Source organism: Sciurus carolinensis, chromosome 1 (genome assembly GCF_902686445.1).
Source record: "Sciurus carolinensis chromosome 1, mSciCar1.2, whole genome shotgun sequence".
NCBI lineage: Eukaryota > Metazoa > Chordata > Mammalia > Rodentia > Sciuridae > Sciurus > Sciurus carolinensis.
This window is the reverse complement of record NC_062213.1, coordinates 178,775,407-178,799,974: the sequence shown is the minus strand read 5'-3', so window position 1 is coordinate 178,799,974 and position 24,568 is coordinate 178,775,407. Positions and strand designations below refer to the sequence as shown.

Here is a 24,568-nt window from a genome sequence, read left to right as displayed (position 1 = left end):
GGGGGTGCTGGGGTTCGAACCCAGGGCCTTGTGCTTATAAAGCAAGCACTCTACTGACTGAGCTATCTCCCCAGTCCCTCTTCCCCTCCTTTCTATCCCTCCTCCCTCCCTCTCAATCTCCTCCTTTTCCACTGATCTTTCCCATATCTTTATGATCTCTGATCCCTCACCTTTTCCTCTTATTTTGCTTTAGTTTCTGCATATTAGGGAAAACATTTGACATTTGATTTTTCTGTGTCTGGCTTATTTCATTTAGCATGATGTTCTCCATTTCCATCCATTTATCAGAAATGCCATTTCATTCTTCTTTATGTCTGAATAAAAATCCATTTTCTTAATTCTTTCATCTATCAACAGGTATCTAGGCTGGTTCCATGAGTTGGCTATTGTGAATTGTGCGGCTATAAACATTGATGTGGCTGCATCCCTATACTATGCTAATTTTAGTTCTTTTGGCTAAATACAGGGAGTGAGATAGCTAGGTATTATGGTGGTTCCATTCCTAGTTTTTTGAGGAAACTCCATACTGCTTTCCAGAGTGGTTGTACTACTTTGCAGGTCCATTAGCATTTATTATTTGTATTGTTGATAATTGCCATTCTGATGGAGTGAGGTGAAATCTTAGTTATGATTTGCATTTTCCTGATTGTTAGAGATATTGAACATTTTTTCATACATTTGTTGGTCATCTGTTTCTTTTGAGAAATATCTGTTTAGATCTTTGTAGGTTTTCTCTTTACACTTTTGTTTCCTTTGCTGTGCAGAAGTTTTAAAATTTGATGATGTCCCACTTATTCATTCTTGGTTACCTGCGCTTTAGGAGTCTGGTTAAGGAAATTGGTGTCTGTGTCAGTATGTTGGAGTGCTGACCCTGTGTTTTCTTCTAGAAATTTTAGTGTTCCTGGTCTAATTCCTAAGTCTTTGATCCATTTTGATTTGACTTTTGTGCCAAGAGTAGGAATCTAGTTTCATTCTTCTACACATGGATATTCAGTTTTCCCAGCACCATTTATTAAAAAGGTTGTCTTTTCTCCTATGTGTTTTTGGCACCTTTGTGGGGTATGTGGGTTTGTCTTTGTGTCAGTTCCATTGGTCTTCATGTCTATTTTGATGCCAACATCATGCTGGTTTTGTTACTGTAGCTCTGAAGTACAAGATCAGGCATTGTGATGTCTCTAGCATTCCTCTTCTTGCTCAGGATTGTTTGGCTATTCTGGGTCTTATTCTTACAAATAAATTTTAGGACTGTTTTTTTCTAGTTTGTAAAAAATGTCATTGGTATTTTGATGAGGATTGCATTGAATCTGTATAGCACTCTTGGTATTATGGCCATTTGGACAATATTAATTCTGTCAAGGCAATATTTCTTATGGTAAAAAAGTTCCCTAACTATAAATAAGCTGGTCCTAGAATCTTAAAGATGAACTATGGGCTTCTTAAGTGCATTGCCTCAAAAAGGCATGGCCCTCAAAGGGACCCTGAAAACTATGCCTATTGCATTGTTGAAAGAGATGCTTCAAAGCCAAGGTGAGCCCCACTTCTCCCTGATGTCCAGTCCCTGCTCCTGAGTCATTACCTGGGCAGCCAAGGAGTTCTTGGTGACTGTGGCCTCTGAAAGGATGGCCCTTCCCCATGTAAGAGGATTTTTGGCAGCTGTTTCCTATCTGAGGCCTTCAGACTGTGTCCAGCCTCCCCTACCAGAGTCTTGAAATTGAACTATTCCTTGCAAATAAGGTGAAGGCCCCTGGTGGGAGTGGCAGGCAGGTGAGGTATTGTGCCCTTTATTAGCTATGGAGTTTGGGCAAGTACTTGCATTCTCTATCTTTGCACTTGTAGGGGGGGAACATAGTAGTTATCCTAGAGGATTGTTGTGATGTTTAAATGAGATAATATACATAACTCAGCACAATAAACACTCCAAATATGGATCACCAGTAAAGTGCCTACTCTTGGTGATGAGAAGGTGGGGTTGTCCATTCCGCTCCATGAGGCCCAGCCTCACAGTATGTCTGGCCTGCTCATATACAGGTGTTAGCTTCAGTCCCTGGATCTCTTAAAGTAGTAAGGAGGATGTTCAGAAGTTTGTTGCTAGGTTCGGTCAGGCCCTCTTTGGGAGCACCCTGAATAAAGAGCACAGCCACCCAATGCCTCATGTTCAGGAATGTGGAAAATGGGGGCTATTCTAGTTTGGCAGCCTTGACCCTGGCTGCTTCAGTGTGACTGTAGTTAGAACCTCACAGTAGCCAAGTGGAAAGGATATGACCAGTTAGTCATGCTATCAAAGTCACTGGTGAGGGCTGGCAGGGCCTGAAGAAGACTCATCCAAATCCCTCATAGCCAGATTGGCCTGAAGAAGGGAATGACCCACCCAAAGGCCCACAGCAAGCAGGCTGGCTGGCAAGAACCTCAGCCTTATAGTGAGGTCACTTGGCTTCAAACTCTTCTTTGGCCTTTCCTGCCTATGGGACCTGAGCTTTTTCTTCATCTATAAAAGGGGCTGTTTGTGAAGATTCAGTAAGATAACTATAATTCCTATAGAGCAGTTTGTGTGGCACAGTGATATGGAAGTGTTGTTATTGTTATGGTCATTGTCAGTCAACTGTCACTGTGACGAAATTCCTGAGAAAAACAACTTACAGAAGGAAAGATTTATTTTGGCTCATGGTTTCAGTCCATAGTGGGCCAAGACGATTGCTCTGGGTCTGATGTGAGGCAGAACATCATGGAGGAAAGGCATGGTGGAGGAAAGCTGCTTAGCTCATGATAGCCAAGAAGCAGCGCCAAGGACAAGATATAGTCCTCAAGGGTCTGTCCCCAGGGATCTACTTCTCCAACTATACCTCTTCAGTTTCTGCTCCCTCCTAAAATGGTCCATTCAGCTATGAATCCTTCAATGGATTAATTCACTGATGAAGTCAGAGACCTCATGATCCAATCATATCCCCACCTCGAACATTATAAGCCTTCACATAAACCTTTGGGGGATGTTCCAGATCCAAACCTAACAGATTACACTGCACCGAGCAGCTGCTCCTTATACTTTCTCTCCAGTTCCTAAAAACCCTACACCCTCATCATAAGCATGAGGGTGAGGATAAAGCCAGCTGACGCTCCTCACGGTTGCTCTCTCAGGCTACTTCTTACTGCCCCATATGGCGCAGCTGCGGGCCCCCTACCGTCCAGCGGCACCAGAGCAAAGCCCTTTGAGGCAGAGAATGGATTCACACACTGTACTGCCAGTGGGGTGCTGGGCCCTGGGGGGCTTCTGGAAGATAAGACTATTTTGTAGGATTGCTGGGATCAGAAGGACTCTTAGAGACCACAAAGTCCAAGTTCCTCATTTTATGTACATAAAAATCAAGATGGAGAGGAGAGTGACCTGCTCACCAAATGCACAGTGATTTGACTGTCAACTGATTAAAAAGACACTGACATCTGTATTGGTTTTTATTTATAAACAATTGACATAAAATAAGTCCAGATGGCAGCAGGAACAGCTGTGCTGCTGACTTGCTTACAAGGAAGCACAGGACAGTGGAGGAGGCTAACATTCCAGCCTGGAGACCCTCCCCCAACCTTAGGGCCTTTTCAGCCTAAAATCATTAGGCCAGATCTTCTGCAGCAGTTCTGGTGAGGGCAAGGGACTGTGGTGGGGACAGTGTGGGAGAGCTCCCATCCCACAGACGGGCTGGGAATACAAATGGCCCAGTGGGGGCAGAGAGAAGCAGACGATGTGATCCTCTCCTCTCCATGGGAGCATGTGGGTCTGTCCATACCAAAGAGAAAGTACCCTAGGCAGTGTCCTCTGTAAAGGGGCTACACCCATTGGAGAACCTCTCTGGGACCAGGGTAGGATGGTTTCCCTCCTCCAAAAACTCAGTGTCTGGTGCAAGAGAAGCATTATCCAGAGTGTCTGCCCAAGTCCAGAAACAATAAATTAGCAATAAGAAAAGATCTTTTTTAAAAAAGGTAAAGGTCTGCACCATGAGTTTGGAGTCTGGGATCTGGTGGGAAGGCAGGCACTGTGGGGCAGTGGGACACCACACCAAACCTGGGAAGAGAGCGGCCAGGTAGGGGGCTCCAAAGCCTCTTCCTCTGCCACATGGAAGGTGCTCAGTCTAAACTCCTGGTGAGAGGAGAGCTGGGCTTAAAAAATAAATAGAGGGGACCTCAGAGCCATGGCAGGGCTGAGGGGAAGAGCAGCGCCAGCCCTGGGCCCACACTTTCCCCTCCTTGGTCCTTCATGGAAGGACTCATCATGGCAAGAGGGGCGGGATAGCAGTGGTGGCTCCACAGAGCCTCCTGGAGTCCTGGAGTGACCTGGAGCTCCAGTGAGGTGCTGAGGAGCAGGCTGGTAGCCTTCTTCCAAGAAGAATGCCCCATCTGCCCGACCTCTCGGTTGTCTAGGCTGTGCCTTCTGTTCAGAACTTGCCCTGCTTCAGCCGATCAATGTGGAAGGAGAGCTTGAGTGCAGGCCCCAGCTTTAGACCCATGTACTTCATCATCATGTCACTGCGCAGCAGGAGCAGGGCCTTGCCATCGATCTCCTGAAGAGTGGGGGTGGAGGGGGAGGTACTGTCAGAGGCCTGGGTGGTCTGACTGCCCCAGGTTCTAATTAAAGGCCACCCACATAAGTGCCAACCACATGGAGCATGTCTGCTACTGGGACACTGAAGCCTGCCTGTTCTCCCATTTTGCCTCTGAGCATCCCTCTTCCCCAGGCATTGACTACTGAGTACAGTCACTTAGGTCCTCACACAAGCTTGCACTATGTTCCTAGGAGGCAGTTCTCCACCCTCCAAACCCAGAACCCAGCTCAACTACATCTCTTCCAGGAAGCCTCGTAGTCTGTGTATCTAGACTGTGTTTATATTGACCCTCAACTGCTACTGTGACTCATCAGCTCTCCTGAACAGCAGAGACTACTTTGTGTGAGCTGGGCCAAAGCAGTCCTCATTGAATAGCTGGAAGCCCTTCAGGCCTGCTCTAGATATCTTGAAAACCTGCTCACCTGGTGTGAAAGAAATAAAGTAGCAGTGATGAGTGGCGACCTGCTCTAAGTGCTAGTAGAAAGAAAAGCATCAAGCAGCACTGGCTAAGGGGATGCAGGCTTGAGCCCCAAATTCAGGGATATGGTCAGAGTAGGGGGGCCAGGGGCAATGCTGCCATGGAGCCAAAGGGTCACTTGAAGAGATGTTGGAGGCTTATAGAAGGGCAAGCAGATGATGGGAGACTGATAAGTTTTGGGGGGGGGGTGTCACTTGCCAGGGATTCTTTACCTTGGGCTGAGGCCCCTGATTCTCATGCAAAGGCAGGCGGGAAAGCAAACTCCTGGGAAAAGGGGCCTAAGTCCCTGTGCCTGAAGCTGAGCCCCAGGCCACAAACCCAGTAGGAATGTGGCCAAATCATCCCACACTAATTGAATGAAGTGAACATAATGCCCAGCAATCTGTTTGAGACCCCAGATTCTGTTTCTAAGGTTCTATGGCATCTCCTGCATTCTGTTTCGAAGGACCTGGAACAAACAGACAGCCCATGCCCTTTAAAAGTCTACAAGCTATAGTGGCAAAACTTCCAGTGAACGTGGGAGAGGTTAGGCAGGGTTACCTACGTGTTTGCGAAATAGGTCAGCATGGGGTCCAAGCTGAGGATCAGCTTCCCGAACAAACTGCATCACATCCTCTACGGTCCATGAGGAGGGGTCCCGGCTACTCAGTCGAGAGGCTTCCCGGCTTTCCAGGTATCGGTCCGATCCTGTAGGACAGGAAGGCACCAACTATAGCGGGCAGGTATGTCCTCAGCACTCCCTGGGCATACTCAGTGGCCTTGCAGGTGATGCACTCGGCAGCAATTGAGCCAAGTGGAGGGAGTGAGGGCAGGATAGGGAGTCAGGAGTTTTCCAGAGAGGGAAAGTCAATCTTTGCTCTGTAAGGGTAGATATGATGTTTGGAAATGGTCAGAGGAATTGTGCACTGAGACTGTGACTCAGCCTGAGCTTGAGACAAGGGGTACCAATGATGTTAGGGGACCATATGGGTTCAGCAGAGGGACAGTGGGTGGACTACTTTTGTCTTGGCTCTGGGGACCATTTCTAGACAGGTTCTGGTAACTGAGCAAGTTTAGAGTCAAATCCTTGGAAACTGGAGAGAAAAACAGTGGTAGATAATCCTCTGAGTCCTTTTCCAAGGTCTGGAGAATAGGAGAGCTCACTAAAGCCCATTACACTAAGGTAGGAAACAGGTTTTTATCTTGGCTGCCAGGCATCTCAATGTCAATTTAGTGCTGTGCGTATAGATTTTATTTCACTCATAGCTCAAAAATAGCTCCTCCATCCCCCTGTGGATTTAAGGTCTTTGTATCTTGATCATCTCCTGCCATAGATTCCTTGCACATTTTATCTCTTCTGCCTGGAATGTGTCCCCTTCTCTCCCTTCAATTTCTCCCTTTCTTTGGAACATACTCCAAATTATCTAAGCAGGTCTTGGCTTCAAGTACCAGCTCCTTTATGAAACTTTTTTGTTCTAATCCTGATTCATGGTCCAAGTCTTCACTGTCTCTTTTGGATACAGTTCATCTGTCCAGGTTCCCCCATCTCACTGCCCTCCAAACCAGTCTCTACAAAGCAGCCGAGGGAACTTTTAAAGAGCAGCGACTTATTCATATCAACTCCTCTAAACACTCACTGCAGTGGTCTCCCACTGCACACGAAATGGAATCTGAGCTCCTGACCACAGACTGTGAGGGCCTCCATCACCTGGCCCTTCCTCTCCTTGGCTTCCTTGTGCCTCTCTCACATGCTTCAGATACCTTAGCCTTCTTTCTGCTTCTTGAACAAGGTTTATTCTCTGACTTGTCTGGAATGCTCTTGTCCAGATGTTTTCATGCCTGACTCAACATTTGAATCTCATCTCAAATATCCATTCCTGTAAGAGCCATCCCTGATTGAGTACTCAATCCCCACAATCACTCTCAATACAACTACCCTCAGTTTTTCTCCCATAGCACATACAATTTTATGTGCTCATTTATTTTGTTTCTTCTGTCTCCTCTCCATAGCAAGTTCTATCTTGTTCCTGCTGGGTCTCTAGCACCTGAGTGCCTGGTCTGCACATGTGTTTGTGAGGTGAATGAATGACAGTTCCTGGTACATTCTTCTCTCTTCTTCATGAGACAATTCTCTGCTGTGGAAGGGACTTTGCCTTGCTCATGTCTATATCCTCAGCACTTGGAGTTACCCTGCCACACAGCTACCATGTGGCAGAGTTAAAATGTGCTTGTTAGGAGAAGGGCCTATCTTAACTCTTGCAAAGACTAAGATCTACTACCCTTTATTCTGGATTTTGGGTCAAAAGTCAAAAATGTTGAAGACCTTGTCCCACCCCTCCTTTCTGGGGAGAAGATTCTAGCAAATTTTCTTTTGAGTCTGTGGTTGGGCACCAACAAGACCAGGGGAGAAGTGAGCCTAGAGCAAGGAGGAGTGACTAGAACTATAGACATTTCAATAGCTTTTAACTCTGTGAATTAGTCACTTCTTCCTGCCTAAAAGTCCACTGTGATGCTACCAGAGAAAGCAACTGAGACTCTGGAGGGCAGAGGGGAGATATGGACAGTGTATACACATGAGCGTGTCCTCACACCATCTAACAAGCTCCTCTAATTAGGGATTAGGAATCTCTCTCCCTCTCCCTGTTTTTCTTTCTTTCTCTCTTTCCCACATACACACATAATAGGAACATATGCATACACTGTTGACTGAATATTTGTGTTTCTCCAAAATTCTTATTCCTACCCTCAAGGTGACAGTACTAGGAGGTCAGACCTTCGGGCGAAGCCCTTATGAATGAGATTGGTACTCTTTTCATTAAGGAGGACTGAGAATGATCCCCAACCCCTTTGGCTATGTGAAGTTACAGCAAGAAGACAGACCCTATGAACCAGGAATGTGGTTTTCATCAGACACTGAATCCACCAGCAGCTTGGTCTTGGATTTCTAGCCTCTAGCACTGGAATGAAGTGCTTTTGTTTATCAGCTACCTAGTTTGTGGTATCCATTTGTGGCCCAAATGGACTAAGATAATTCACATAAATAATACTGTTATATATTTATGTGTTTGTTGGTCAGCTTACTTCCATCAGAATACAAGATCCATGAGGCAGGTGGTGGTAAGAGGTGACTCATGTGTTGGTCAGGAGAGATGCCTCTGAAATGGTGACCTCCAAATAAGATCTGATGCAGAAGAGCAGCTGGTATGTTTAAGGCCAGCAGGAAAGTGGGAGTGCCAGAGGGAACGGAATGAGGGAGACAGTGGTATGAGATAACCCCTGAGAGGCATGATTATGTGTACTGAGGGGAGGGGGATGTGGTGGCATGGCTAACAGAGGATCTCGTATGCCACTGAAAACCATTGGCTCTTCTCAGTGACAGTAGGTTTGAGCAGAGGTGTGACACGTACCAGCTTAAAATGAAAAGGATCCTCTCAAGTTCTGTGTGGATGACAGACTTTAGAAGGGAAGGAGTGTAGCAAGAGAGACCAGTTTAAAAGGAAGCTAGATAATAATCTAGGCAGGAGACAACTGTGGTGTACACCAGGGTGGTGGTGGAGAAAAGTGATCAGATAGGTGATCAGTATTTCATAAATTATAAAGAAACTCACCATGGTGAGTTAAAACAACCCTTGAAGGGGGTCCTCGCTTTCTTCAGTTTAAAGAAGATAGAACCAAGAGAGGTGAAGAGACTTGCCCAAGATCATACAGCTAGGAAGGAGATAAGTTAGTGCCCTGGCTCTGTCTTCACCTCCCATTTTCGCAGATGGCCCATCTCAGCCCTCTGCCTCTCACCCTAATGTATACAACTGGTGGATGCCCTTCAAGGAAGGCTGCTTGTCCCTGTCTGTGACTGACTGAGGTACGTGAGGCATATCCATAAGAGGACAGACTAACAAACTCATGGCTAACCTGGATTAATGAAAGAAGACAGGGGATAGACTCAACATTTAAATTCTTTGAGACAAATATTTCTAGGGCCAAATAGAATCCTCTAGTCTTATGAGGGTTTTCAGGGTCAAAAGAGGTTTGGACCATGACCTGGCAGACAGACTCACAATGTGTTCCATAGGAAGAGTGGAGATCCTAGGAGGCCACAGTGCCATCTGAAGCCAGTATTATGAAAGGAGCCTATCACAAAGCACCCCTACCAGAAATAGTCCTCGGGGAACACACAAATCACAAAAAATCCCCACATACCTGGGGAATGGTTTAGTTTCCAAAATGAGTCCATACCCCTTCTTTCATTTGATCCTTTTAACACTCCTGTGGAAAGACCAGGTTGGTATCAGCATATCTATTTTCCACATGAGGAATATTTTGCATATGGGAAGACCTGAGAGGTGAGACAACTTACCCAAGTCACAAGACAGAGGAGGTGTGGCTAGAATCAGCTTTCAGCTCAACCTCTACTTGAGGACTCTTTCTATTCCATTTTGCCACCTGGCTGGGGTTGGGGGGACATCACAGGCTTCTTTCCCTGACTGTCTTCCCGAAAGCTCTCTTTCTCGTGAGGTCACCTTTCATTGCTGACCTTGCTGATGGAGTCTTTTTATTTTTTCATACCTTGCTTTTTCATGTCCCTGGGCTGGGGGAGGCCAGGCTGTGGGTATGGAGATGGCATCTTCTTGCTTCTCCACTACAAGATCATCCACCTATGAAATGTTCTTCAGAGGCCAAAAATGGACCTAATCATCTGCTTTTCCTGGTCACAGTGATATACAGATCTCTAAGTTACTGTTCCTTATTAAATGAAGACCTTTTGGTACTTTCTCACCACTTTCTGTTCCACCCCAATTCCTGTCATTATTCTTAGAGGTGGTCAATTTAACTACCATGCCTCCAGCAACTTTTACCTCCAGTCTCCTTCAAATACCTACTGCCAAGGCCACTGTCTGGTTCTTGCCATCACTTGGAACAAGTCTACTTCAGAATTTTAATTTATTATTTTATTTTTGGTAGTAGGGATCGAACCCAGGGTACTTAACCACTGAGCAACCCACTCAGATCTTTATTTTTTTAATGTTGAGACAGGGTCTTGCTAAATATTTGAGGCTGGCCTTGAACTTGTGATCCTCCTCCTCAGTATCCCGAGTGCAGGGATTATAGGCATGTGCCACCATACCCAGCAACTTCTGAATTTTAAACAATGCATCCACTGACACCAACCTCTCATCTCCCAACTCTCTTGAGATTTACGTCCAGTGCGGGCATTACATCACATTCTTTGACACCGTCCATACCCAGTGGTGATGACTTTACTCATTCTTCCTCTAGCTTCACTGATTTCCTTACATACACTCCCATTCCTGCCCTTGATCTTGTCCTACTAGCTTACCATAAAACCAGTATTCTCAAACTGTCTTTCCTCATTCTATATCTAGATTGTTAATAATCACAGAAGAAAATCATAGCTCTGTAAACTGGCAAACTGTTTCTCCAAGCACAGTTGGGTTCCTGATTTTTCCTGTAACTCATTCCTTTCTTGATCCATTTTTCCTATCCTATGACTAGTTCAATCTTTCAGCACTCCTAAGTCCTCCCCTACTCAGCCTTCTCTCTGTGCACTGATGGACATGATCTTCCCTCTTACCCCACAGAAGGTATATTTCCCCTGGCTTAAGCCTGAACCACCTGTCTTTGATTTTTCTTCCTTCCCACCACCTCCAAGGCTTTCTCCTCTTCCCCATATTCTTTTAACATGTTGAAAAACTGAAGTTGTCTACTGACAAACATGCTTGAGTGTTCCCACTCTAAAAGACCTTCTTTTGACTTACAGGCCCTCTCACCACCATCTTTCTTTATTCCTAAGCTCCCCTTGATGTGTCCCCATCTTCTTCCAGCACTGAAGTTGCTCTTGCTAAGATCACTAATTACTGGCTCAACATACTTCTCAGTCCTTCCATGACTACAATGTGTTCAGCTACGCTCTCCTTAGAACATGTCCTATGTTGCTGGCCATCACACTATCAACTTCAGTTTCCTCTAAGTCTTAATGTTCCTTTGCCTCCCTGGCAGGTTTCTCTTTCTGTTCCCAGGACTCCATCATTGCTCAACTGTTCTTTTCATTCTACACATTTTCATGGGAAGTCATTCACCTTATCCTTTTTACTGTCTACATACTGATGTCTCCCAACACTTCCTTTCGGATCAGGGCTTCTGAGATTCAGACCTGTGTAGTTGCTGCCTGCTGGGTGTCCTAGCTGACCCTCCGACTGGCTCCCTCTCTTCTTTCTTTTCTGTGGTTGGTTCTCTCAGTGCCTTTCCTCCAGCCACCACAGATAGACATCTAAACTTGGAAGACATTCTCCACTCCCTCCTTCACAATTCTTAGCTCTGACTAAATTTACCTCATGAATAGCGTTTTTATCTGTTTGTTTCTAAACCTCTATCACTAATTCAGGCTGTCATCATTCTGGTTGGCCCACTCTTATAAACTTCTTAACCTCCTCAAGTCCACACTCAATCTAGAAGGCAGAGGCCTGCTGGAAACACAAATTTGCTTATGCCTTGCCTCTAATAAAAAGCCTCTGGTAGCTTCACATTGCCTGCACCATCAATGCTAAATTCATTAGCATGGCATTTAAGGTCTCCAATAATACATGCTCTGACCCTTCCAGGCTTTTCTCTGTGAAGCCTTGGTATTGCATTTTATGTTTCAGCAATATAAAACTGCACACCTATACTATCTCCTATTCCTTTGTCCTTGCTTATCCCCTCTTCTTAGAAAGCCCTTTTGCCCCTGTCATGGCTATTCACATAGTCTTAGACAAGGTGCCACTTGCTCAAGGAAGCTTCTCTTAAATGCCAAGCTTGGTTAGGTGTCCATTCTTGCAGTTTTCATACTGTTCAAAGCATATCTGTCACTGCATTTGAGATGTTGTTTTACAATTATTTTTTTAAGCATCTCCCTTAAAAGACAAAAAGTTATTTTTTAATATTCCTCCATCAAATATAGATGCTGTTCAAATAAATGGGTAGTGCATGAAAGAATGAGCCTATCCCTATTACTTTTGGCTCTAGGTCTTTGGCTTTTAGTTCCCCCAATTCTCAAATTAACCCCAGACTCCAATTACTTTCCAGGTGCTGATCAAGAACCACAGTGAAGCCTAGCCCCAGTCCTACCACCATACAGAGGGCAACAGAGCTAGGTTCCCTCTGGCTTCCCAGAGCTGAGGAGGAAGGGAAAGAGGAGGGAGGCAGAAGTCCCCAACTTTAGTCAGCTTACCCCTGGAGCACAACCTGCGCACAGCTGAGGCAGTGCTCTGTTGGAGGCTGCAGGAGGGAAGCAAGGGCCGGTACCCAGAAGTTCGAAGATTCTGGGAGGTGCTGACAAGGTTGGTAGGATTCAAGGTGGAGTCCATTGAGTCTGTGTGTGGTGCCAAAGACCTGGCCAGACTATTCCCCAGGACAAAGGTTTCACCTGGAAAATAATACAACCAGGGTTAGAGCAGGGGTGAGCTTTCAGAGTGCTGGTTCTCAGGTACCTGCTAAGAGGAACAAGCTGGCTGGGACTCAGGAGGCCTGTGGGAAAGTCATGGTTCCAGCTCTCACCAGGTTTCCTTAACCAAGCTCAATGTCACTTTCTGGGCTTAGGTTTGCTTAGAGACTCCTCCTCTTAGACTGGATAGTCTTTGAGGATTTTTTTCTATCTGGATGTCCTAAGCTTTTACTGGATAAGGAGACCTTATAAAAAAAATGGAGTCTCTCTAGGATGGAAGAGACTGCTTTAGTCACAAGGTGCTAGGAGTGGAGAATAGGGGTGCCTCCAGCTATCACCAGAAGGGATATTTGCTCAGATGAGGGTCCATTAGAAGCTGACAATCTGCTCAACCAGCAGGACATCTCAGAAATGCTGCTTGATGTCCAGTTGAAGGCCTGTCTGTAAAGGATCTGCTCCTATTTTGTTCACTCCATTTTAATTTAACCTGTTCAACAGAAACATTCCAGGGAAGCTGGGGTTGGGCTTGGAGATGAGGATAAGGGTTAGAATTTGGCTCTACGACTCAGCAGAGTGCTTCTCTGAAAACCTGTCTCCTCACCTATACCATGGGAAGTCAATCTACATCAGGGGGAGCCTTCCAAAGGGCTTGAGAACTTCAGAAGTGAATGGCTATGAAAGCCTTTGAAAGGGAATCTTACCCTGATATTTCTATACCTGGTCTATGTTCCAACACCAGGCAGCAGCACCCAATCACAGCAATCAGGAACCCAAAGCTGACACCTTCTTGTGACCAGCTTCTACCCAGGCCAAGTTAGATCTTCAGCCCTGTCCACTGCATCTTTTGTATGGGAAGGGGGTCTTGGGTACCAGACCATATCAGTGTTCTTCTTGATTTTTAGAGATCATGTGTGTGGATAATGCTTGGGATTCATTCAAGGACTCTGATAAACACTAAATTAATTATCTGACACACAATAAGACCTCACTGGCAAGATGATTTAAAATTTTAGGACAACTTATTTTTACATTTGTTCTAATTGGTTATATATGACAGCAGAATGCATTTCAACTCATTGTACATGAATGGAGCACAACTTCTCGTTTCTCTGGTTGTACATGATGCAGAATCACCATTTGTGCAATCATACATGTACACAGGGTAATGATGTCCATCTCATTTCATTTAGGATTACTTTCTAATACTTACCTAAGGCTGGTCAGCAATCGTGTGCTCAAAGTCAATCTGACATCAGATAGCTTATTTCCCTCCACAGGTGGTTAATTGTGGGTACCCTTTCCTAGAAGTAGTTCTGAAAGGAGAAGTCTCTGATGCTCCGGATCCTTACATCATGCCCCACTTTATTTCTGCAGATGAGACCTCTGATTTTCCAGAAATCAGTAACAGTTCCACTTTAAGACATGAGCCAACCATGAAGCAAGAGACATGGGTTCTCCACCTGGCTTTTCTGCCTTTTACTAGGTATGTCATTCTAGACAAGTTGCTTTTTGTTCTCTGAGCACCAGTTTTCTAAGGTGTAAAATGGGGGAAAACCACCCTGTTCTGCAGAGAACATTAAATGAGAACATAGGATGTGCTGTGAGGAATTGTTACTTGTTATTTATAGAGCAGCAAACCTAAACTTTCTGCCAAACTTTGAAAAAAAAAAATTGTTTTGATTTAGTTAGTTTTTGTAGTTCTCAGTAGAGTCACCTCACCCTTCCAGCCAGTTTACTTGGTCTGACTGGGAACAGTGCTGCTGCCTCAGAGACCAACAGATGTGACATGTAATCATGATGACAGTGCTCACCAGATGCTGATGTAGACCAGTGGGAATCTCTTCCCCTCAGCAGCACCAAGGATACTGAGATCTGGATTCTGAGTTGAGGGGTCTGAACATCTGGAATGGTAGCATCTGGACTAGGCAAGGTCTTTAAATCTTGTCCTAATGAGATGTACTAGAAAAATGAAGCATTGTGCCAAAGTTCTGGGAGGCCCTAGACCTTTCAAGGCTGATCTTTTTTTTTTTTTTTTTTTTCAAATACTTTTAGTTGTGGATGAACACACTACCTTTATTTATTTTATTTTTATGTGGTGCTGAGGAGCGAACCCAGTGCCTCACACATGCCAGGCAAGTACTCTGCCACTGAGCTACAGCTGCAGCCCTCAAGGTTGATGTTATGCACCCTCCCGCCTTTGACAGAACAAGGCTAGGGTAGAAGACTACAGTGATACTTTCCAATTGTGCTCACAGAACCTGTGGGTCCTCCACAGGGAGGCTCTGGGCCTCATCCCAGCTTCTATGAACTTTTATACACTGGGGGTTCATGTAATCTTACCTTTGTAAAAAAAAAAATTCTACTGCTAAAATAAATTTCACTGGTTCAGGTATCTGAGGTTGGGGCTGGAAGATGAGTTCTGTTTCTGGTATGATCATTTGTCAATTATCAGTGCCTTTTTCTGGGATTCAGTCTGCCCATCTATAAGATGGAAATGAAAAATCTTTAGTCTTGGGCTGGGGATAGCTTGCCTTACATGCACAAAACCCTGGGTTCAATCCCCAGCACACATACAAAAAACAACAACAACAACAACAACAAAACAAAACAAAACAAAACCTAAAAACCAAAAAAAACCCAAAAACCAAAAAACAAACCAAAACTAAAAAACACCACCACCACCAAAAACTTTAAGTCTAAGGTCAATGTAAGTTAAATTTACTGTTGCAATGCTGGAGACACAACAGCAATCATTATTCAACAAGTAGATGATGCTGCTGCTACTCAATCGGGTACAGAGGAATAGAGGGGAGGCCCTGACCCCGTGCACTCACTTTCAGTGAGGAGCAGTTTTTCTCAGAGTGACTTAAGAACTAGTGTTCCCTGTAGAGGATGGTGGTGAGGAGCCTTGGGATCTCAGCCATGGGGAAAGAGCCTAGGGAGGTAGAGTTCTGGAGAGAAGTCATGGGAGACAAATATCCAAATGGCAGCCTGGGCAGGGAGGAGGGCTAGAGGTAGCTTTGTTCTTTTGGAATGCAGAGAGAAGAACAAAGGGCAGTGGTTACAAGGTGGCAGATTTCAGTTCACGAAGGAAGGCATTTTAGCTGGGCATGGTGGCACATGTCTATAATCCCAGCAGTTTGGGAGGCTGAGGCAGGAGGATTATGAGTTCAAAGCCACGCTTCAACAACTTAGCAAGGCCCTAAGCAGCTCAGTGAGATCCTGTCTCAAAATAAAAAATAAAAAGAACTGGGGATGTGGCTCAGGGGTTAAGTGCTCCTGGAGTCAATCCCCTGTACCAAAAAAGAAGAAAAAGAAGGAATTTTAAAATAAATTAGGCATTATAGATTCTAGTCTAAAAATAAAATCAACTGTCAAAAAGCAAAGGAGAGCAACTGTCATTAGAAGTATTTATTCAGAGATCAGATAAGCACTCAGTGACCTCTACAGCATTTTCTACTTCTGAGGTTCAAGGATTCCATGTTCACACCCAGCTTTCCCTGTAGGGTGAACTGAGTGAGTACAGAACTAGAGTTGTGGATCTAAGAAAATTCTTGGACCAGCAAAGGACCTGGAGACACAAACACAGTCCTTGTGCAAGTTGAAGGTGTCAAAAAGCATTCCTCTCTCAACCATGTTGCCCACATTTCCTCGGGCCTTTTCATCCAGCAAATCCTGTTAAATCCCAGGTGACAATTAGGGTGATGAACACTGAGAATGGTAAACACAAGACTGTTCCTTAACTCATGAAACATTTAATCTAGTGAGGATGACAAAATGCAGGTAAATTAAAAAATTAACTCTTGTAAATATTACAAAGGAAAGGAACAGGGTATCTAGGCAGACAATAATGGGGGGGGTCTCTTACATAAGGAGACTGTGGGAGGTCTCCCTGACAAACTTGATGTTTAAGCTGGTCTGTAGAAGAGTACAGCCATCTGGGAAGTACACATGTGCCAGACAATGTGCTTCAATTAACCATAAATGCATGATTACTGAAAACTTTGACAGTTCCATGAGGAAACCTATGTGGTGATGAGGGTCACCCTGAGAGACTTCATAGTTCTTATTTGGCTTTACTTGGGCGAGTCTTGGGATTTGGGCAGACGAACCACTTTAACACTAACTCTGGAGATCAGGATGGCAACTAGAAAGAAAGACACAAGAAACTCATTGTCCTGGGACAAGTGAACCATCTCCCCTAGCAGAGAGGAACCTGGGAAATCTCAAAACAGCAGACCCACAGGTTAAAGTTAGGTGGACTTCAGTTATAGCTAAAACTAATAGTTATTGCTAAATCAAACAGTTGGTGGGGCCAGCACTATCAATTTTTAGGGGACCTGAAGGAGCCTCTCTCACTTAGTCTCCATAGGCCTTGTACTTGATTCAGCATATGTGGTCCTAAAGAAGGGATTCTGTTCTAACACTTACTTCCCAGAAATCCTCCCCTCTCTTCTTTTAATCCAGTGCTTGTTCATCATGAGTGGCTGCATCTGAATACCTCTGCTCCATGCTCTTAATCACATCCACATCCACACATCTCTCCCCACTTTCTCAGCTCTTTGAGCACAGGGGTTGAGTCTGTTTCATCTCTATCTCCCCAGAGTCAAGTATAAAATCTAGCACAGAATGAGTATTTAATAAATGTTTGATAACCTAAACAAAAATATTTGGCCTGGATCCTTCAAAATGTCAAGGTCATATCGTGGAAGATAAAGACTAAGGGACTACTCTAGATAAAGAAAACTAAAGAGAGACAGCATAATGAAATGCAGTGGACACTTCTTCATTGTATCCTGGATTAAGAAAAAAATAGCTATAAAGAACAACATGGGGAATTATAATATAGATTGCATATTAGCAGTATTTTTTATTTTAAATTTCTTATATATTTTTAATGTTAAATTCTTATTTTAAAGAGATACAAAGGTATTTAAAGATAAACTTTCTCATCTGCAGTTAATTCTCAAATGATTCAGTAAATAAACACACAAACATACATATATATGCATACACAGAGAGATACATTTATAGGAAGAGAAAAAATAAATATTGCAAAGTTAAGTGGCAAATCTAGTTGAAGGCCACATGGTTCCTTGTACTATTTTTACAAGTTTTCTGTAGGTTTGACAGTTTTCAAAATAAAACAGCAAGAAAGTAATAGTCTTAATTTAGGCAAGGAAACAATCTGAGATGAAGTCTACCTGAGCTCTTGGTGGCTATTTGCCATATTAGAAGTGCACAACCAGTTAGACCAAGATTATAGGGGTAGGGTACTGTGGAAACAAGCCAGAGGGAAGGGAGAGAGCTTCAGTATGCATCCGGACAAGAGGGGTAGTACCTATAGATGTCAAACTAGTAGAAATGTGTGCTCAGGCATGTGGGTAGGAGTGATAAATATCAAATCCAAAGGGCAAAGCAAAAGACAACTCTTGTATGATTGAGCTTTTCAGCAGAGTTTTGGGTAAATAATCAGAACACAGGAACTGATAAAAAGGATCAGGGGCAGAGCAAAGGGCCAGTAAGGCAGGCAAGCAGTCAAAATAACTTATGAGGTACAGAGGAGTTAGGAATCCAGGCAAGGCCCTGGCTTGTCTGAGCACAGTTAAAAGGCTAATTCAGAGAAGCAAACAGAAATCATGGTAGGAGTAATCTGCTGAGCACATACTACAAGGAAACTGAGCTTAGAAAGTAAAGAAGGGCACAGAGTTGGCTCTTTATCTGTCTGAAAGTGGGGGCAGGGAAAAGTAGCAGAAAATGGGGAAAGTGATACCCTATTCATTGTCTTTCTTAGCTGGTAGAACAGGAAGAGTCTGGCTGAAGCTTGCTCTTCTTATCTAGTTGTTGAATCAGAGAAAAGTAAACTGGAACAGAATTCCCAGGAAAGGTCATATTCCAATCCCAAACCACATTCATGACCTCAGGCCCATGATGTATACAATCCCAACCAGTCTCTGAATGCTGCTGCTGGTTTGCTTTTTCTAGTTTACAGTATTCCATTTAAGAATTCCAAGGTCCTATTTTTTTAAGAAATATTTTTTTTCTTTAAATAAACAGCTACACTTGAGGACATGCTACCCCTTCTTACGTTTCTTTGCTTTTAGAATCAGGTAGGCCCAACTTTCATTACAGAAATGCAGCTCAGAGTTCCTCAATGCCAATAGGTGCAGATATTTAAAAACTTGCCTTTGTCTCTACAACTGTCTTCACCATGTCTTGTGCAACATTCTAACTGCAGGTAAGAACACCTTTTTTTTTTTTGTTCTTAAAGACTCTGATGCTGAAAGAAAGCAATCTAGAGCAGGTTGGGTGAGGAGTTCACTCTGAAGAAAAGAGCCATACAGGAGGCACAGACATGGTTACAGGGACCAGATGGTCTGACCCCAGGAGTATTTATTATTCCGCTATCTTTTGTCCCACCTGCAAGTCATATAAATCATGCTCATTTGGGTGCAAGGGAGAAGGGGACTGGGTAAATGGTTACTTCCCTGAGACATTCTCCAGAAGTACTATTTAAGTCAGAAGTGGTCCATTAAGACTATACTGTAAGAAAGAAAAGAGAGAAGCTGGCATAGGAACAAGCCTTGAGGGGCACTTTCAGACTTGTGCTTTCTTTCCCAAGGGCAGACAGCAAAACCCCACACTGACCACACCTCTTCTCCGCTCCTCTGCTCAGAACATGGTCCACAGGTCTCTTTTAAAGGGCCTTTCCTCCCTCTCAACAGTGACCTACCTTGCTATGTTAGGCTGAGCTTTCCTTCACCCACTCTGTTCTGCGTCCTGTACTCCAGATTGGGGATGTGAGTTCCATTCACTCTTCAACCTCTCTTGGAAGTGCTTAGTCACTGACCCAGCCACGTGGCATCCGCTTTCCCATTGTGAGTCTGGTATGTTGAACTAAAAAAGTTATTTTCCGGCCTAGTTGGAAATAGCAGGAACTTGAATTGACTTGCTAGACTGGCAGCGCTAGTAGAGTTAGGGCCATGTGCCAAAGGAAAGAATGGATGACCAATCACCAGGGAGCAAGTTTCTCAATCTCCAGCCTGAGACTAAACCTTCCTGCTGGCAAGGGAGAGCTATGTTAGACCTTTGCTGCCAGCTTCACACTGGGAGGTATACTGTGACTTCACAGTGGTTCCACACGCTGTTTGGAGCTCCAAAGGGGATTCATAAGCCAGCTTTTTCTAGGGATAAGGGCCCGGAGGAAAGAAGAGTAATTGAGAAATATAGAAAACAAAATCCTAAAGAGCATAAAGAAGTCAGGAAACCAAAAAGTCCCAGATGTGGTGCAGATGTGGACAGAAAATCAGATGCCAGGCTAGCAGGTCTAAGGGTTGGCCCTTGAAGGCACTGCTGCCAGTCTTGCCCCCCTCTCAGCCCAGGTCCCATCCCAGCTCCTACCTGGTAGGTACCTGTCGTGGCTGTGGCTGTACTCTGTGGCAGTGAGTGATAAGTGAGTCTGCACAAAGGGCTGGTTGCCAAACAGATTGTCACTATGAAGGTTGTGGCAGAGCTTCTCCAGGAAGCGGAGGACGTAGGTGATGCTGTTGACTGCTGGGAGGTTGAGGGTGTGCTGTTCCCGGTCAAACACGGCTGTGGAGTTAAGTAAACAGAACCATGCACATCAGCTGAGCAGCACAGTGCAGCACGGTGCAGGGCAGGGGTTGCCCAGTTGGTTGCTTGTCTTGGGCTTACCTGGTTACACAAAGGCAATCAGTGCTTAGGCTGCCTCTCTTCCTCCCCTTCCCTCCCTCCCTCAAGGGCTTTGATTTTTGCTTCCAACTCCAAAGGACATGCAATAATGGGGAGTGGCCAGGCCAGGTCTGTTGCACCCCCAGGGCTCTGGAATGATTTCACTCAACCTGTGAAAACAACTGTGAACATAGTTCTATCACTTGATTGGATCTCTTCCAGGAAATCTGTTCATTTAAGGAGCTGTTTTCACAAGAACAGAGAAGCTAAGTAGAAGAGAAGAATACAGCCATTGCCAGCAATGGTTTAGGCACACAATTTCCAATCTATATAAAAACACCAGAATTTTGGCAACATTTGAAACTATTTTACGGTTGGTTTTATTATACTCCCTATTTCTATTAAAAATATCAGCATAAATTTTGAAAAGCAAAAGGCCTGCGTATAAAGCTCTGGGCAGTGAGGAAATGGAGACTTGGGGAGATAGGTCACTCTCAGGAACCAGTTTGGGGTAGAGGAGGAACCCTTATCTGGGGTGGAGATGAGAACAGCTAAAGGGGAGGTAAATAAAGTCAGTCTCTTCAGGATGCTGCACAGAAGCAAATGAGAGGCTAGAATGGACATGGGCTTAATTCCTCAGCAGTTCCCAACCTTTATAATGCTTTCCTCCCTGTCTGCCCCCATCCTCCATGAAGCCAATTACTCCCTTAGTACTTGTCACAGTTAGATGTTTAGGATTCTTTCTTTCCCCCTGTGCAGGCCTGAGTCTCTTCTATTATTCCCTTTTCCCAGCCAGTGTCTGGCAATAACTTCTTACATATGGTGAGGGTTCAGCTAATGTTTGCTAAAAGAATAGTTTGGTGATTTATGAGGTTTTCCATGTCAGTTGGGTTTCCTGAAGCTGGTTATGGCAACTCATTAGGGAGGAAGAGCAGGGGATTATGGAATGACATTACATTACAGTTAAGACTTTAGGTCAAGTTTTCATAGGTTTAATAAGTAAAGAATATGAAAAAGATCCCACTATTATGTACAACTACAATACATTAATAAAAACACTTAATCCCTGTACCCCCCCACCCCAAACAATAGAATTTGGGGCTTAAGAAAATTGAAACAGAAGCAGGGTATATGAGAAAAAGTGAATACCCTCAGTAGGAGCAAAAAACACTGCTGTTGAATCCAATTATCAGTAGAAAAGAAAGTGAATGCCACTTCTCCCTTTGTCTTGAGACTCAGCTCCCCTGTATGTGCTTGGCTTAGGAACAGGAAACAAAGAAGTCAGAGAAATGAGAGAAGAGTCAGGAGTCCCCTAAAGTCAGTGTGGAGGCTATGGCAGTTTGAAGAAACTCCTGTTGCCACAACCAAGTCCCTTGCATTCCTCCTTCTGGAATGCCTTTAAAGCCACACACTCATATATTTTCTGTATGGGAGAGTAAGCCAGGAGATAGGAGAGGATCTTTTCAGAGACTCAGGAGTCAGCTTGGGTATTCTTAGAGGAGGTATGCATAAGGTTCAGAGGAATGGGACACTTTCACATTTTCCAAAGCCCATGGGTGTGAAGTAGGAACCAGGATACCTTATCAGAAATCAGCCAGTTAAGTAGGCCTGCACTCTGGCTATGAGGTCACACCAGCCCAGGGGTGCTTACCTGAGATGACCTCACCACCGTGGCCCTGTTTGAGGAAGCTGAAGACGGTTTTCTGGTGATAAGCACAGTCGATGCATGCCTGGACAGCCTGCTGCAATACCACAGAGGCACGGGCTGGCCCAAAATGGTCAGGGAGTTGTTGGATCTTCTTTTTATCTAAGTGGGGGCCTGTGCTGCCATTTTTGTTCAAGTAGATACAAACTACAGGAAAAAAAAAAATCCAAGAACCTTATGGAGTGTCTGGCATAGAGAATTCAAGAGGACAGTGTTCTCTTCCATTTATTATGCTATGAGCTTTGATCCCCACTGGGAGTCCCAGCAGCTATACTGTTGAAACACTGCAGGGGATAGAGGGTGTGGGTCAAGTTACCAGCAGACCAAGCTGCATGACCAAGGGCTCTTGGAATACAGCCTGCTGGGAGAATACACCAGACCAAAAGCTAAGGCACAGAATTTGTACTTTGTCTTTTGTGTCACGAAAAGAAAATCTCAACAATTTCCCAGATGAATTAATTTTCATTTTCTATATTTGGTTGTCTTGTATATTCTTTGCATCTCTCACCTTGTATATATGTAAGGAGCTGTGGGGTCATGGCAATAATAGCAAGAGAGTGCTCATTTGTGTGTATATTTGGCATTGGACTTAAGATCATTATACAACTGGTCACTTGCCTTGCTTCCTGTTCTGGACCTTATAGTTTTTGTTATCTTCTACATTAATACTCAGGCCCACAGAGAGTAATACAAATAGGAAAATAAAAAAAATACAGAAAAATAATATGAAAAGGGTTTACAGATCCCATCTATATATTCCTTCTCTCAGCAGTTCTCTTGTCAAGAAAACTGGGCACTCTACTGATTGCTGCTCTCCATGTGGCACTGGTGGGAAGGGGTTGGGGGGCAAAGGAGATGGAAGCCATCCTAAATGCAGTTGTTTCCTTGGGCCCCATGTCAGCTTGGTCAGTAATGACATTCTCTCTTGTGATCTCCTTCCAGGCTTCCACTGAGTAGTGGATACTGTTCTTACTTGCACTGAGCAGGTAAGAGGGCAAAAGTCTCCTTTGCTATTAAAGGTAAAAAAGATCAGGGTACTAGTTATATGGGCTGTTGGATAAATTGCCATCCTCTTTGGGTCTCAGGTTCTCGTCTGTAAAGATGAGGGGGTTGAACTAGATGCTCTCTGTGGAATCCCCATCTTTATAGTTCCAAGGAGAAGCAATATGAAGAGAAGAAAATAGAAAATAGAAAGCAGGTAGGCTGGATGAGAAAGGTAATGGGAAACAAAGAAAGAAAAAAAATCACAAATGAGAGAAATTGAACCTGTACATTTAACTCTATCCTCTCCTAACTCTCTGAGATAGATAATGAGAGGAGACAACAATAACATTTTGGAAGCTGGAAAGCTTTTTGGAAAAGTAGCAACTAGAACCAGAGGTTGTGGTATGCCTGGGGTTCCAGCAACTTGGGAAGCTGAGGTGTAGGGACACATGTACCAAGGGATTTAAGAGCTGTCTGGGCCACATAGCAGGATACCATCTCAAAACAAACCCAAAAACAAGAAAGAAGAAAAGTAGTAGCTGACTCGGTATACCCAAGAAAGATGAATCCCCTCAAGAAAGAATGGGGAATGAGACCACAAAGCTGTTTTATCACCTAATTCATGAAAATCCTAAGTATTGGCAAAATGCCTCTGAAGAAAGATATAGAGGTATATTTAATATCAGTTGAGGTCTGTTAAGAAAAGTGAGGATTTCTATGTCTGGTAATGTGATTCTTCTACTAAAACCACCTAAAGATGTAGGAACTGAGGGGTAAGAAGAGTACTAAAAGTAAGTGACCACAAATGGCTAAGAAAATAAACTAATAAGAATGCCCATAGCAGTTTATTTATAATAACTTCAAATTAGAACCTAGTACTTATCAACAAGAGAACAGGTATACAAACTGTGGTACATTCATTTAATAGAATATCACCCCGCAATAAAAAAAAAAAAAAAAAAAAAAAAGAGAACCACTGACAGGTGCAACAATATGGGTAGTTCTCGAAAAAATTTTTTTTGAGTGAAAGCAACCAGATACAAAAGTACACATAGCATGTTTCATTCATACTTGGTTTAAGAACAGGAAAATCAATCTATGGTAGTGGAAATCAGAATCTACATGGAGCAGAGATTGACTGGGAAGAGGCCTGAGGGGACTTTTGCGGTGGCAGAAATATCTTACATCTTGATCAGGGTTATAGTTACAGGGGTGCTGACATTATTAAAATTCATCCAAGTGTACACTTAAGATTTGTACATTTCACAAATGCAAACTTTACCTCAATTAAAACACAGGAAGGAAAAAATATAACCAGGTTGATGTTATGGGTTAGATATGCTGTGTCCTCAAAAAAGCTCATGTGTGAGACAATACAAGAATGATCAGAGGCAAAATGATTAGATTTGAGGGCCTTAACCTAATTGGTCAATCAGTCCACTGACAAGGATTAACTAGGTGAGTAGATGGTAACTGTAGGGAGATAGGGTGTGGGCTGTAGGAGGTGGGTCACTGGGGGTGTGTTTTGGGGATTTATATTTTGTCCTTGGTGAGTGGAGTTCTCTCCTGCTTCCTGTTGTCATGTCCTGAGCTGCCTTCCTCTGCCATGCCCTTCCACTAGGATGTACTGCCTCACCCTGAACATCTATAGTTAGAAACCTCTGAAACTCTGAGGCAAAATAAACTTTCTCATCTAATTGTTC

At 44.0% G+C, this 24,568-nt stretch overlaps 1 protein-coding gene across 25 annotated transcripts in view; it reads right to left on the bottom strand.

Annotated features, from left to right (window-relative positions):
- Positions 1-3,436: 3,436 nt before the first annotated feature.
- Positions 3,437-24,568, bottom strand: part of Scmh1 (Scm polycomb group protein homolog 1) — a 271,052-nt gene continuing 249,920 nt past the window's right edge. For 15 of the 25 annotated variants that reach the window (XM_047547881.1, XM_047547868.1, XM_047547866.1 and 12 more), the window contains 6 exons: positions 21,828-22,028; positions 19,886-20,077; positions 12,272-12,466; positions 9,244-9,309; positions 5,612-5,754; positions 3,437-4,547 (listed from right to left, as the gene is read on the bottom strand). In XM_047547881.1, the coding sequence (XP_047403837.1) occupies positions 4,422-4,547; positions 5,612-5,754; positions 9,244-9,309; positions 12,272-12,466; positions 19,886-20,077; positions 21,828-22,028 (923 nt within the window). In that variant the 3' untranslated portion in view covers positions 3,437-4,421. The other 10 variants (XM_047547870.1, XM_047547865.1, XR_007108115.1 and 7 more) reach the window with 9 other exon arrangements.